Source organism: Acanthopagrus latus, chromosome 15, assembly GCF_904848185.1.
Source record: "Acanthopagrus latus isolate v.2019 chromosome 15, fAcaLat1.1, whole genome shotgun sequence".
Classification (NCBI taxonomy): Eukaryota; Metazoa; Chordata; class Actinopteri; order Spariformes; family Sparidae; genus Acanthopagrus; species Acanthopagrus latus.
The window spans coordinates 18,486,398-18,498,889 of NC_051053.1; the positions used below are offsets into that span (position 1 = coordinate 18,486,398).

The following is a 12,492-nucleotide window of genomic DNA, read 5'->3' on the forward strand; positions in this document are numbered from 1 at the left end:
TGAAACATGCAGCACAGTGGAATGATTTCACACGTGAAGATGAACAAGTTGCCATCTGTACGTATGAAAAAGAAGCACGTAGCTAAGATTATGCACCTTTTGTCTCAGTTCAGGTGTCAAATTCTGTAAGAACTGACAGTGCTATGCAATCAGTTAATATATAATTCCTCACTTTTCCTTTTGTATTCTTCAGCTTGACAGATAACGTGATTTATTGTTGTATCGTTTATCGCAGAATTGCTGTATTGTGATACTATTGTTACTGTGGGCATCATTTCCTGAGTTGTATCGTATTGTGAGGCACTCTGTGATTCCCATCCTTGATTATTATATCCTCATTCAAAAAACTTGAGCAGATTTAAAAAATAAAAAAAAACCCCACAAAACATAATGATAAAACTTGCTAAAGAAGTCCACAGGACACCAACTACCAGCATTAGATCTGGGAAAAGTCATTCATTTAACCCTAATGCTCTCAGCATTGATTATACATTCATCTTGTTTAGATGGCAGCTAAAGCAGCTTGGGTTTGTAATGGAAGTGATAACCCTGATAACCAGAATAACAAAACATAACAATGTAAGGTAATAACTTAACAACCAGAGCTGCCACGTCCTTTGTCTTTTACAAGGACATGAATGTGAGCAGTTATTTGGCTGTGCTATTCACTCCCTCTCTGTGTGCCTGAGAGTGTGTTGGGGCATGATGTCATGTATTATGGTGTGTATGTGAGTCAGGTTGTTTGTAATTTTTCTCCTTGTCACTGGGGCCTGCCAACATGTTCATGGAAAAGACATTTGGCTTCATGCACAGCAGCAGGCTGAAGCCTTACAGACTCCATCGTTAAAAGCACCACTACTCTGGTCGATATGAGCTGTGTGTTTATTTGTGTGCTACGTTTGACTTTGTGTGCTGGTGTGCACGGGTCTGCCAAAATTTGTGGTTTCAAAGGTTCATGGCTCTAACATCTATCAGGAAGCTAAATGACAGGTGCAAAGACTCCATTTTAAAGCCAGCTTTAATTATTATTGTTGGGGGTGGAGGAATGACAATTAGGTTTGGCCTGCCCTCAGGCCAGCACTGTAATATGCAGTCAATTTGCATATTCAGTAATTATAAATAATATGGATTTGCATATTCAGTAACTGTTATTCAGATAGAAAACCACAGAATCTCTTGAGACAGAATCCAATGTTTGTTTCCTCTTTGTGTGTGTGCGTGTGTGCTGACAGTGTCCATTGGAAGACGTGTCCAAGATCCACTGGCAGAGCTTGTGAAGATTGATCCCAAACACATCGGCATTGGAACATACCAGGTAAGTGTGTTTTCAGTTTTGTTCTGTTGGGATGCTCCTTGTGGGTGAGAGCTTCTTGTCCCTGGGCGGTGGAACATCTGCTGTGAGTTACACTTAAGCAGAGAGCTGAGTTGACGTGTGTGTGTGTGTGTGTGTGTGTGTGTGTGTGTGTGTGTGTGTGTGTGTGTGTGTGTGTGTGTGTGTGTTTCAGGATGTATAAAAGCACTTTACTAAATAACTGTGCCTGCGCACATTGTTACAGCACTGCCTGCTGCAGTCACCTGGTGCACAGCTGAGCATGTGTATTTTTTAAATGTTTCCCTTAATTGTCTAATGTAAGCAAGTGTAGCCTATTTATAAGAGTCATCACCAACATGGCAGCATAATTATGTCATCTGAACCAACACACAACCGCCATTCACAGAGGGAATACGAGTGAGGAGAAAATAAAAGCCATTTAGACACATCAAAACCATTATATTTTTGGACAGAAAGTGAAACTAAATGTTAAACAATTGGGCCTATTCTTTTCTTGCGGAGTCGAGTAAAGCCAAAGAAGGGTCCTGAGGCATAGAGGGACTGTGAGTGAGGGACTGAAGATGTGACAAGACAAATGGTAAAAACTCAAACAGGTTGAGAGAAGAGAGGCAAGCAGAGAAGAAGATAAACTTGGCTGAGGCCTGTGTCAACAGATGATGCTCAGGGTGACAGCTAACTCAATTAACAGAGATCAGGCATGACGTATGTTTTGACATTTGTTTCTTCTGGTGTGCTAGCTTCTCCTCGTCCATATGCGCTCGTGTGTGTGCAGATGAAACAACAGTTAGCTCAATGTTGATTTTTGTTCATTGCGAGTATGTGTATCATCGTGTGAGAAAGGAAAGACGAGCTTTAAGTCAGTGTGTCTACTATTCACAACAGAAATTGTTGCAGTATTGTTCTCCATATATGGTAGGCTGTGGGAGGAAAAAAGGGGAACGAGAGGATGGAAATGGGAACAGAACTAAAAGGATTGAGGATGACAATTCACAATTTAACAATTCACAATAATCCAAAGCAGAGAAAAACTCCTTATCAGATTTTATCAGTCGCAATCTGGATATTTGGCTTTTTTGATAAGGAGTAACTAATAGTGAGTCAACATCAGATTAATCAACCACAACATTTGACTAATAACTTGAGCTCTAGTGAATTTGTCAATCAGCAGTTTTTTCGAATTGAGGTAAACCCCTTAAATCTGGATTACTGACAGGACACCTCTGTACACTCAGCCAGCTACGTACAATGAATATACTATAGCCAAGAGATACGCTTGTTGAGGTGTATTTATACTCTTCTTAATGTCAAAAGGTTTTTAACCCAGCGAGCGGCAAAGTATTATCACTTGTTGGAGTTGGCTGACAAAGCATCAATTTCATTGTTAACAAGCAAAATTTGAGAAGAAGAGATCGACAGGGGGTTGAAAAAAGGACAGCAGAGGGTGACAAGAGTCAAAGGAAAAGGAATGAGGGAGATCTTTGAGGGTAAGGAGAAAAACAGAGGTTTGAGAGAGAGAGAGAGAGAGAGAGAGAGAGGAGGTCATATTGTGCAAGTGCTTGTGCTCATATGTGTGGCTCACAGAGTGTGTTAGGTCACAGGCCCGTGTCTCTCATCACGTCCTGACTGGGCTCTCTGGGGTGCCTGGGGTTCTGCACCTCCCGCTCTCAGATCATGTGACTAGGTCAACAAATGATAATATAACCGGGTAAATAAACTCCGGGTGCTGACAGATACGAGATGGGACATCACTTTGACCTGCCTGTCAGCTCACGCAAACGCACACACATGCACCCTTTCCCTTTCCCTAGTCTTAAAGGTTAAGTGCGTCTATGTGCGTGTGTGTGTGTATGTGTGTGTGTGTATGTGTGTGTGTGTGTGTGTGTGTGTGTATACATTTGCGTGAATTTGTAGATGGGTGAATGGGTCTGAGAAAAGTGCACTCACGCATGTGTCTGTTTTCCAGCGAGTTCTTTTGTGTGATTCATGGTGTCTTGAGCTTTCTAAAAGTTTATTGCCATTAGACCCAAATAGCATAAGGGCAGATGTAACTCTAGACAGCTGGCACAGCATGCTCTCTCTTTCTCTCTCCCTCTGCTGACTCAGTGAGTGACAGCTCCGAGAGAAAGGAGGAAATGAGCTGAGGGCTAAAAAAGTGAGGCCCATTAAAATCAGATTGGACGTAACTATTGGTGTGGGAACACTGTTTTCACTACAGCAACACTGGCTGACAGTTCTTCTGGATACTGGGTTTGCCAGATCTACGTCTGTTTGAATGGATATTAGATATTTTTATATATATTAGTGGTTACCTACAGTGCAGCACAGTACATTTCGAAGGCCACTGATACTCTTATAGATTTGAGACACTTACATGCACAAACATTTCAGGAGTCTTGTGTCATCAATAATTAGACACTTAGTGGGCGTGTCCTTTGGATAGCACCTTCATCTGTCAATCGGTTCTTTATGTAGCTGTGGTCCGTTGACAGCTGGGTAATTCCCAGAGCTGTGAAACTAACTGCTACTGGAAAATACACACACAGAAACACACTGCTGTGTAAGAAAACATTGCCCGCAAGCCGGATATTAAAGAAACTGTCACTCTTCCCCTCACCTCTTTCTCTTTTTCTCACTCCATCACTTTGCCAGAATTTTCCTCCTTTATCCCAGTGACTCCCAGTCCTCTGCCTTACTTTCTTCTCTAGTACAATTAGTGGTAGAACATGTATTGTGGGTACTGTAAGCAGCACAGTAGAACATACATCAGGTGTAGCTGAATGGACTTCTAGAATCTGAAGTCTGGATTTGCTGTTTGTTGTCACAGTGTTGGCTGTTCAAACCAGGTGTGGTGAAGAAAAAGTCTGGATAGGGCTGAGGCTGAGCAAGGAACGTGCAAGCGCCATGGCTTATTAGAGCCATGGATGATCTATTTCTTCTCACTCCTAGCCCCTTTGATGGCTTTTGGGAATTATGGGTGCACTTCCAGCGCATCCTGTCACTTAGCCGGAATAGACACTTGAAAGTGCCGGCGGGGTGTCATTTATCATGTTACTTTGGTACTTACACTAGTTCTATCAAGCACTTACACAAGCCCATAACCATTCCACCTGTGAACTCCTTTGTGACCTCAATAGGAAACTTGAGTATATCAACAGGTAAGCTGGTGTGCTTTCCCATCGATGGTATTGAGTTTCCTTAGTGCCAGCAAGGTCATTAGAAAAACTGCACCTGAAGGCGTGTTTGGATAGGCTCACTGAATTTTGTGTTTTCACCTACAGCTAGTGCAAGTGATGTCACTTTCCAAATCACAAGCACTGTGCCTTTATAGCTGTATGTGCATACGGTCTTGCAAGTGTGTGTGTGGGTGTGTGTGTGTGTGCGTGCACCTGAACATGCTATCTTTCACTCCTGAATGGTAGTGCCTTCAGGGGAGGCAGGAGCAGACAGAGCAGAGAGGAGGAAGGAGAGCGAGAAATGGAAGGTTGACATTGATTGATAGTTCCAGCTTCTGAGTTTTGTGGCGTGGGAAAACAAAACAGACTCTTTAAGACTTGATGAGTGGCAGACGCTGACAAACATTATCTGCTAGTATTTTAATTATTTCCCTTAGGTCTGTCACAGCATGTGTTGAGTGAGGTTAGGAGATGATTCATGCATGTATCTTTGTCAGTGTAATGGATTTAAACAGGCTCATGCCAATTCTCTACTTATTCAACAATTTATTAAACATTTACTGGCTGTTGGCATGTCAGGCTACATAATCTAGCGCTTGAAAGTTTACATTGAGTGAGGATGTTTGCATTTCGATGGTAAAGTTTGTAATGAAGTAAACCTTTTATTTTTATATGTACTGCCTAACACCAAAGTTGTTGCATACTTTTAAAGGAAATTATTTAGGTGAGTAAAGGGCAAACACTCAGACATCAGGAAAAAGAATAAAAGTGGATTATAACATCTATCAAACCCAATCAACAGAATACATTTTGGGAATGGATGTTTCTGCAAACCAGGCATGTGGTGAAACTTTACCTTTCTACATGTTGCAACTTTACGTTTCTGTAGGTTGGATTTTCATTTTTAACGTGTGACACCGCTGTGTTCATGTTCTGGTTATGTTTCCCCCCTAAAACCACTTGGTTAGGGTGAGGAAAAATAATTTTGGCTTAGAATACCTATTTTGGTCCTTGACCACATGATGATGATGGTCCAAGATCTACACGGCTGGAGATCTTATGTCTCATCAAAATTCTCAGATTTTCACCACATCCCGAGGTCTCCTAAAAATGTCCACTGGTATCATATTTGCAAATGTTGAAACATCTCGAACCACAATCTCATCATCCCCTCCGCCTTCTGATATGAATTGTCAGTTGTCAGTAATTTGTAGTTTCGTAGTGATGTCAATATGGAAAGTTGCCTTTGATTCATACAAAATTAAAATGTATCTGTGGTTTACAGAAATATTAACTGCCAACATTTTATCCTGCAGTCTGGGCTGGATCAATTCGATTATAGCCCAGAGGGTAAAAACAACTAATACAAAACAGAGAAGTAAAGTGAATGATAAGCTGAAATCAGCTGATCTGAGCTTACACTACTGGGAAAGTTATTTCCTTCTGAGCCAACAAAAATGCATACTGTAAGTAGCCTTAGCTTCTCTCTTTTCTATGTAATAGAATACTTTGTAATACATTTAGCCTTAATAGTCTAAACTGATTTTGTTCTAAATCATTTGGACTTCCTGTGCCTGTCATGAAACATAATTCTGTAATTTTTTTTCATGCTCTGTTTTGCAGTCCCTCAGGTTGTGTGTGTGTATGCCTTGTGTGAATACCTGCCTTGTGAAATACGTTGTAAAAGTGATATGACAGCAAGGAGAAAGCTTTGTTTTTGCCAACACCTTTCATGAATGCCAAATGGGTATTTCTCAACTTTCTGCAAAACAATCACGCACGCAGTGTACAAGCCAAGCTGACGCGCCAGGGATATTATACGGTACGTTCACGAGGAAGGTCTCAAAGGCCTTATAGAAGCTGTCAGTCAGAGCACATGACCCTCAGATAACCTCACACAACTCGTTAGTTTGTACACTGTCGATAGATTAGTAGATACCGAAGGTGTGAAGCAGCAGCATTGTCGCACACATACACTACACGTTCAGAGAGTCAGCTTCAGCTGCTGACTTTGTTTTTTTTTTCCTTTTCAGACTCATAAAGATTTTAGAAGTTTCCAAACAACAGTAAACTCTTGTATGATGGTCTGACAGGAGCTACATTCAGGGTTACTCTATCAAAATTAACCTGTGAACAACCATCTTCAGCCTAACTTGTTACTCGTACCTATATCTTGTAATATAGTTTCTTCTTCATAGATGAATGTGTGGGATCATTTTTTGGTCCCTTGAGCTAAAATTGAGACCAGCTAGCATTGAAACCTGTCCTCTTGTTAAGCCAAGCTATTAGTTCAGAAACTTTATTGTATATCATGCTGGGAAAGAGCTGGAAGGACAGTGCAAATGAGTGCTTGAGTGATTTGAATAAATATAAACAAATTAGAATAAAGATAATAATACTATAAACACCTTTAACTTGTGACCTTGATGGATAATTGGACAGAATACCTGCATGCATGATGGCATTATACTTAAAATGTTAAAATATTGCCTTGTAAATTTGATAATTGTGCAACAGACATAAACATATATAATGATATTAAGTATGAAATAAAAAGGAAGGTAACTTGGGAACAGAAGAAACTGGAATGCACCACTAGCAAATGATTTTTTTCAGGTCACTGGGAGGAGTTACTAAGTGCTCTTACAAAAAAGTGCAATGCTTGGCAGTTAATATATTCAAATTCAACATGCCTTAAAACTGCTTTCAAATAATCAGTGATTCTTAAAATAGCACCTGTTTGATCAAGTGGTAACTGACACAGACCCATTGCTTGTTAAATCATGGGTGAGGACTCTCCTGACTGGTGCACCCACATGAAAATAAGGGAAATATGAAGATAAGCCTAATTTGCATTACAGGAGAATACGTTTCTCACATTCCAGGCTGATGCCATTTGATCCTGCAGTTTGTAATCATCCTACTTCCTTCAGTTATTCCACCATCATCTACTGCCCCCAGGCTGTTGATAAATGCAGCCATTGTGACTCCAGCATGGTTCCACGTGCCAGGCTCTTAATGGCATGATTCATAAACGGTATTTCAATATTCTGTCAGTGTGAAGACCTCCGCTGTCATTGTCAGTCAACACCTCAACTCTTAGCGCTGGCTTCGCCTACCTTTTCACTTTCTGTGGCTCCTGCTTTCTGCGTCTCTGTATTTATAATTCGTGGATTTAGATTATGTATATAATATAGTCAATGTTATGAAGGAAATCTGTAGTGAGAAATGGGGCATTCATGTTTTTCAGTGTCTCAGTGAAACAACCCGTGAAGAAGCTTGTTTTAGTTTTCTGTGCTTCTCACCACCCTCTCTTTTCTCTATCTCTCTCTGATTGACATGTGGTAACTCAGCAGCATTTAAGTGCTCAAGGTGCAGACAGAAGCACTTTGTTCTTGCGTGTTGGTTGGCTGGCTTCAGCTGGTTTCCGGCCAATCAAAACATGACCTTCACACGTAGGGATCCAGTCCATTGGCTCTGGATGGTTTTGAGGTTTGAGGATTCAGGCCGTTTAGACTCTGGAGTCGAGGCAGTTTTAAAAATGGATGGTAGTGTATCTGTGGGGTGGATGGAATTATGTAAGGATTAATTGATTAATGAGGATTGTGGACTCATTTGATAATAGTGTTTGTCTAAATATATTTTCTGGTATCCTCTGGTATTGCGTCATTGTGAACTTTACTTGTGAAAACATTACTTGCTAATCCCTCTATCTATCTATGTGCCCCCACACCATCTTGCGGTCCTAGTTTAGGTGCTTAGGATGCAATTGAGAATAAGCGAGTAAACCACAGAAATAGAAAAGGCAGTCGGCCGAAGTTGAAGAAGAGAAGATTACAGAAGCTGGAGTCAAGCTAAATCATGAACCTCATCTGACACGCTCAACATAAGGACTTCATATTACAGCTAAGCTGATAATTCAGGATTGTCTAATTTCTTTCTTCCTTCGCCTCGATGTATGATCAAAGAAAGTGAAAGAGGGAAAAAAAGGGGGACCTGGATTGAGGTATAGATTGAAAGATACGGGACGACATGCTCCGTTGGTGCCACTGTAAACTGAGTAGAGCACCATGAGGGCCTCTGGATGTCAGGACAGACACACGTGCACACTGGATTGTGTGTATGTATGTTTAACAGAGCAGAACTTGATTGTTTTTCATCCTCTTCCACTCATAAAATCACTGATCTTATCTCGTTGACCAGATAGTTATTATTTCCGAGCCGTATCGCAGAGCTTAAGGCCTCTGCACCGTGTACAGTTGGGGAATACAAGGCAATTGTACTGCTTTTGACCTGACCAACCAATAGCATCTACTGTATTTATATATCATAATCAATAAGTGTAACTTTTCACATCTGGTTTTGAAATCTATCCTTGGCCACTGATTGTTGTTGGCCGAGGCTAAACTGGAAATTTTGCTCTCCTTAAAGTGAAATATGAAAAGCCAGATTTTTACACTAAACGTGCCAATGTGATTTTATGATACAAGAGATTTGCAATGTTCATGTGATAAATGATGAAGGAAGAAACTAGAGTTATTGCCCAACAACTAATAAATGATATTTAAAGCATGTAGTGATTTGGTTAGATGCATTACTGTTTGTTTTGTTTTCAGAAAATGAACGATGGTACAGTTTGCCTAAAAAAGAAATCCTGAACTTACTTGTCTGTTAGCAAATCATTATAGAGTCATTAGCAAAGAAAGCAAGCAAAACTTTATTTATGCAGTAGGGCACATTTCATGGAAAATACTTTATGCCTTGCAGAAAACCTGTAACTTTATAAAACTGTTTATACTGTTCATACACACTAACAGTTAACTAAGACAGTAACTACACGATTCAGCAGAAGGAGGAGAATTCTTAGTTGTTGAAACTCATGTGTTGTCCAGGTCAATAATGAAAATAGTAATGATTTAGAATAAAATATTTTTTTTAAAAACTGGAATAAATTAATGCTATTAATAATGAGTTACAGTTTCAGTTCAGTTTTTCCCATCCCTAAGTGAGCGTAGTTGTGCACTGAGGTGCACGTGCTCCTCTGTGTTACAATACCTCAGATCCTCTCGTGCTGCTCCCACCTCTATAAGGTTTCAATAAGAATGTGAGAACACATTCATTGGAGTTTTACTGCATGTTGAAACTCACACATGAACACCTCCAACTTTCTCGTGTGAAAACATTCTCTGGTGTGACTTGACAGGTGATTTCCTCTTTCTCTTCCGCACTATCTCTGTCTCCCTCCTCCTTCTACATCCACTCACCCGGAAGTTATAAAACCTTCGGTTCTGGTTTCATGGGAACGTCTTATTGTTCGGAAAGTTATTTTTATTGACTTCAAAACGCCTCTGGCTGTAATGCCTCAGTGTTCACACCAAATCAGACTGTAGATCTCATGAGATGTCACCAGGTGTGCTGTGCTGTCTTTAGTGCTATTTATCTGTCTTCCCATCTCTACTCAATCAAACAGTGTTTATTATCAAGCTTGTTGTAGACGACGTTTAACTGTTTAGGGCATTTCATAATGTCAATTTTGACAGTCAATCACATGCCTAACAAGAATTTGCTACCACATTTAGCACATGATATGCTTTATTTCAGAGATTAGATTCCTCTTAATACATCACAGTAATATGACTATAAAGAAAATATTTTTGAATGTCAGTGATTTCTGTGTGATAATCCTATAATTATGATATGATATGTTTCTGTAAGCTTTTGAATTAATATGTAGGTTGTTTGTTTTGGCACTTTGCAAGAATACCAGAGTGAAATCTTTAACCACACTGCAAGCGGATAACTTGTCTTCCAGGAGCTTCCTTTTGAGATAACTTACTTTGGCCATGTATATTGCCCTCTGTTGATAGAATGGTGTCTTACTAGAAAATAAGACATGAAAAATCATTATTAAAACCCTTTGAATAGTTTTGGATTATGCAAAATGTATATGCCCAAATAATCTATTTTCTCCTTCTTGGCTTTGGCTTCTTCTCTGCTGAGTCATTGATTTTACAGAATACAAAGTGTCTGTCAGATAGTCACAAGAAAGCAAAAAAACAAACAAACAAACAAACAAACAAACTGGAAAGTCCTGTGTGTCCTTTAACCCATCAAGACCTCTGTATGACTCACTCTTCTCCTCTCTGTCCTGTAACTGCTGACAGAGAAGGCTGCGTGTGCTAGATGGCGTTGTTGTTATCTGTTTACAAGCCAGTTTTTGTTCAGAGCTTGATCATGTTACAGGACAACTCATGCTAGTCCTAGTCACGTTCACACTCACCACACACACACACACACACACACACACACACACACACACACACACACACACACACACACACACACACACAACATAACAGTAGTCTAGTTTAGACTGTCGACTAATCCTCAAGCAGTTGCTGAGGCATCAGTCCAACTTTTTGGCCCTGTCCTGCAGCCCAGATTTTCTGTGTGCCTTGGGACGACTGCTTGACCTCAAATAAAAAAAATATTTAATGTTATTTTGTGTTTTTGTTTTTATTACATTTTGGACTTGTTGCTTTTTTTTTATCGACAATCATCCTTTCCTTTCCTTTCCTTTCCTTTCCTTTCCTTTCCTTTCCTTTTCTTTCCTTTCTCTGACCTTTGCATCATTGGCTGTCCTCCCTACTCCTTATTAGGAATGAGATTCCAGTCCTTTTGGAAAATATGTCCTGATTAATGGTTGATTGGCTGGTGTTTGAGAAGTGTGAAGAGTTCATTTGGAGGATCTTTATCGACAGTGAGCTACACTAACGAGAACACTGTGTTAGGGTGAGGGAGACATTGCTGACGAGCCAAACTAAACATACTCTCTCTCTCTTTCTCTGCGGCTTACCTGTCAATCAAACCTCTTTCTCAGTTTGCCAGTATTCTTTGCTGACACTTTCTGCTGCTGTTTATCTCTTTTAAGGGTGACATTTTAATAATCCCCTCTGGGCAGATTGTGCCTACACAGGACCAAATATCAGTACATTGGAAAAGTGGATTATGAAAGTGTATAAATATACAGCATTGGGATTAGGTAAATGGATCATGATTAGGTTAAGTCCATTAAGCAGTCTGCAATAAAACGCAAGGCATTTGGATTGTTTTTGGATGGAAATATGACAAAAGAATCACTGCATAGCGACTGCCAAAGGCGGCAGTATTAGCTTTTAAATAAAGTGAATTTGGATACCTGAAAGTTTCAGTTTCCTTTTTTCTTACTGAGCTATTCCATCTTTAAATGACTATAAAAGTGCTAAACGGCTACAATTCCTGCCCAAAGCAGTACATTATTGTTATTTTCTTTGCTAATCCAGTTTTCAGCCTGACAATTTGTTTATTGCGTGTTTGCTAAATGTGTCTTTCTAGCACGATGTGTCAGCCGGAGCTCTTAAGGCAGCACTGGACGGCGTAGTGCAAGAATGTGTGAGCTTCGTGGGAGTAGACATCAACATCTGCTCCGAGACACTGATGAGGTAGACGACACATAAAAACACAAGCAAGTGCATGTGTGCGCGCAAGCACTCTCTCCCACCCACACACACTCACTCACAAAATGTGGAACAGAGATGAAGCAGGGCTTAGACCTCTGACATACTTTCCCTTTGCAGTCACAACATGGCAGAGCTTCATTCACACTCATGCATGGCCACAAACTAGATGTGCGTGCGCGTGCACACACACACACACACACACACTTCGACACACATAGTGCCAGCTTTCTGTTGAAACTAATGCTTCACACCCTGGCTTCGCTTGCTGGGCCGACTGTAGTCAACTGAGGGGATTAGGCAAGGTAGACACACATACACACACACATAGAAATGTATATGTATGCATAAAGTCAAAAGCATTTTGATAGCATTCTGTACAGACATTTGCTTACTTACTGTGTGCAGTACATACACATGATTCAGGAGTACAGAAAATGCACAATTTGAATCACACAAACTTGCAGTGGATCCAAACAGTACAAAACGA

The 12,492-nt window shown here is 40.3% G+C and overlaps 1 protein-coding gene across 3 annotated transcripts in view; it reads left to right on the forward strand.

The window, feature by feature from the left end:
• srbd1 (S1 RNA binding domain 1) overlaps positions 1-12,492 on the forward strand; it is a 126,850-nt gene that overhangs the window by 29,373 nt on the left and 84,985 nt on the right. For all 3 annotated transcript variants that reach the window (XM_037124058.1, XM_037124057.1, XM_037124056.1), the window contains exons 16-17: positions 1,233-1,315; positions 11,881-11,987. In XM_037124058.1, coding sequence (XP_036979953.1) covers positions 1,233-1,315; positions 11,881-11,987 — 190 coding nt within the window. The remainder of the gene's footprint in view (positions 1-1,232; positions 1,316-11,880; positions 11,988-12,492) is intronic.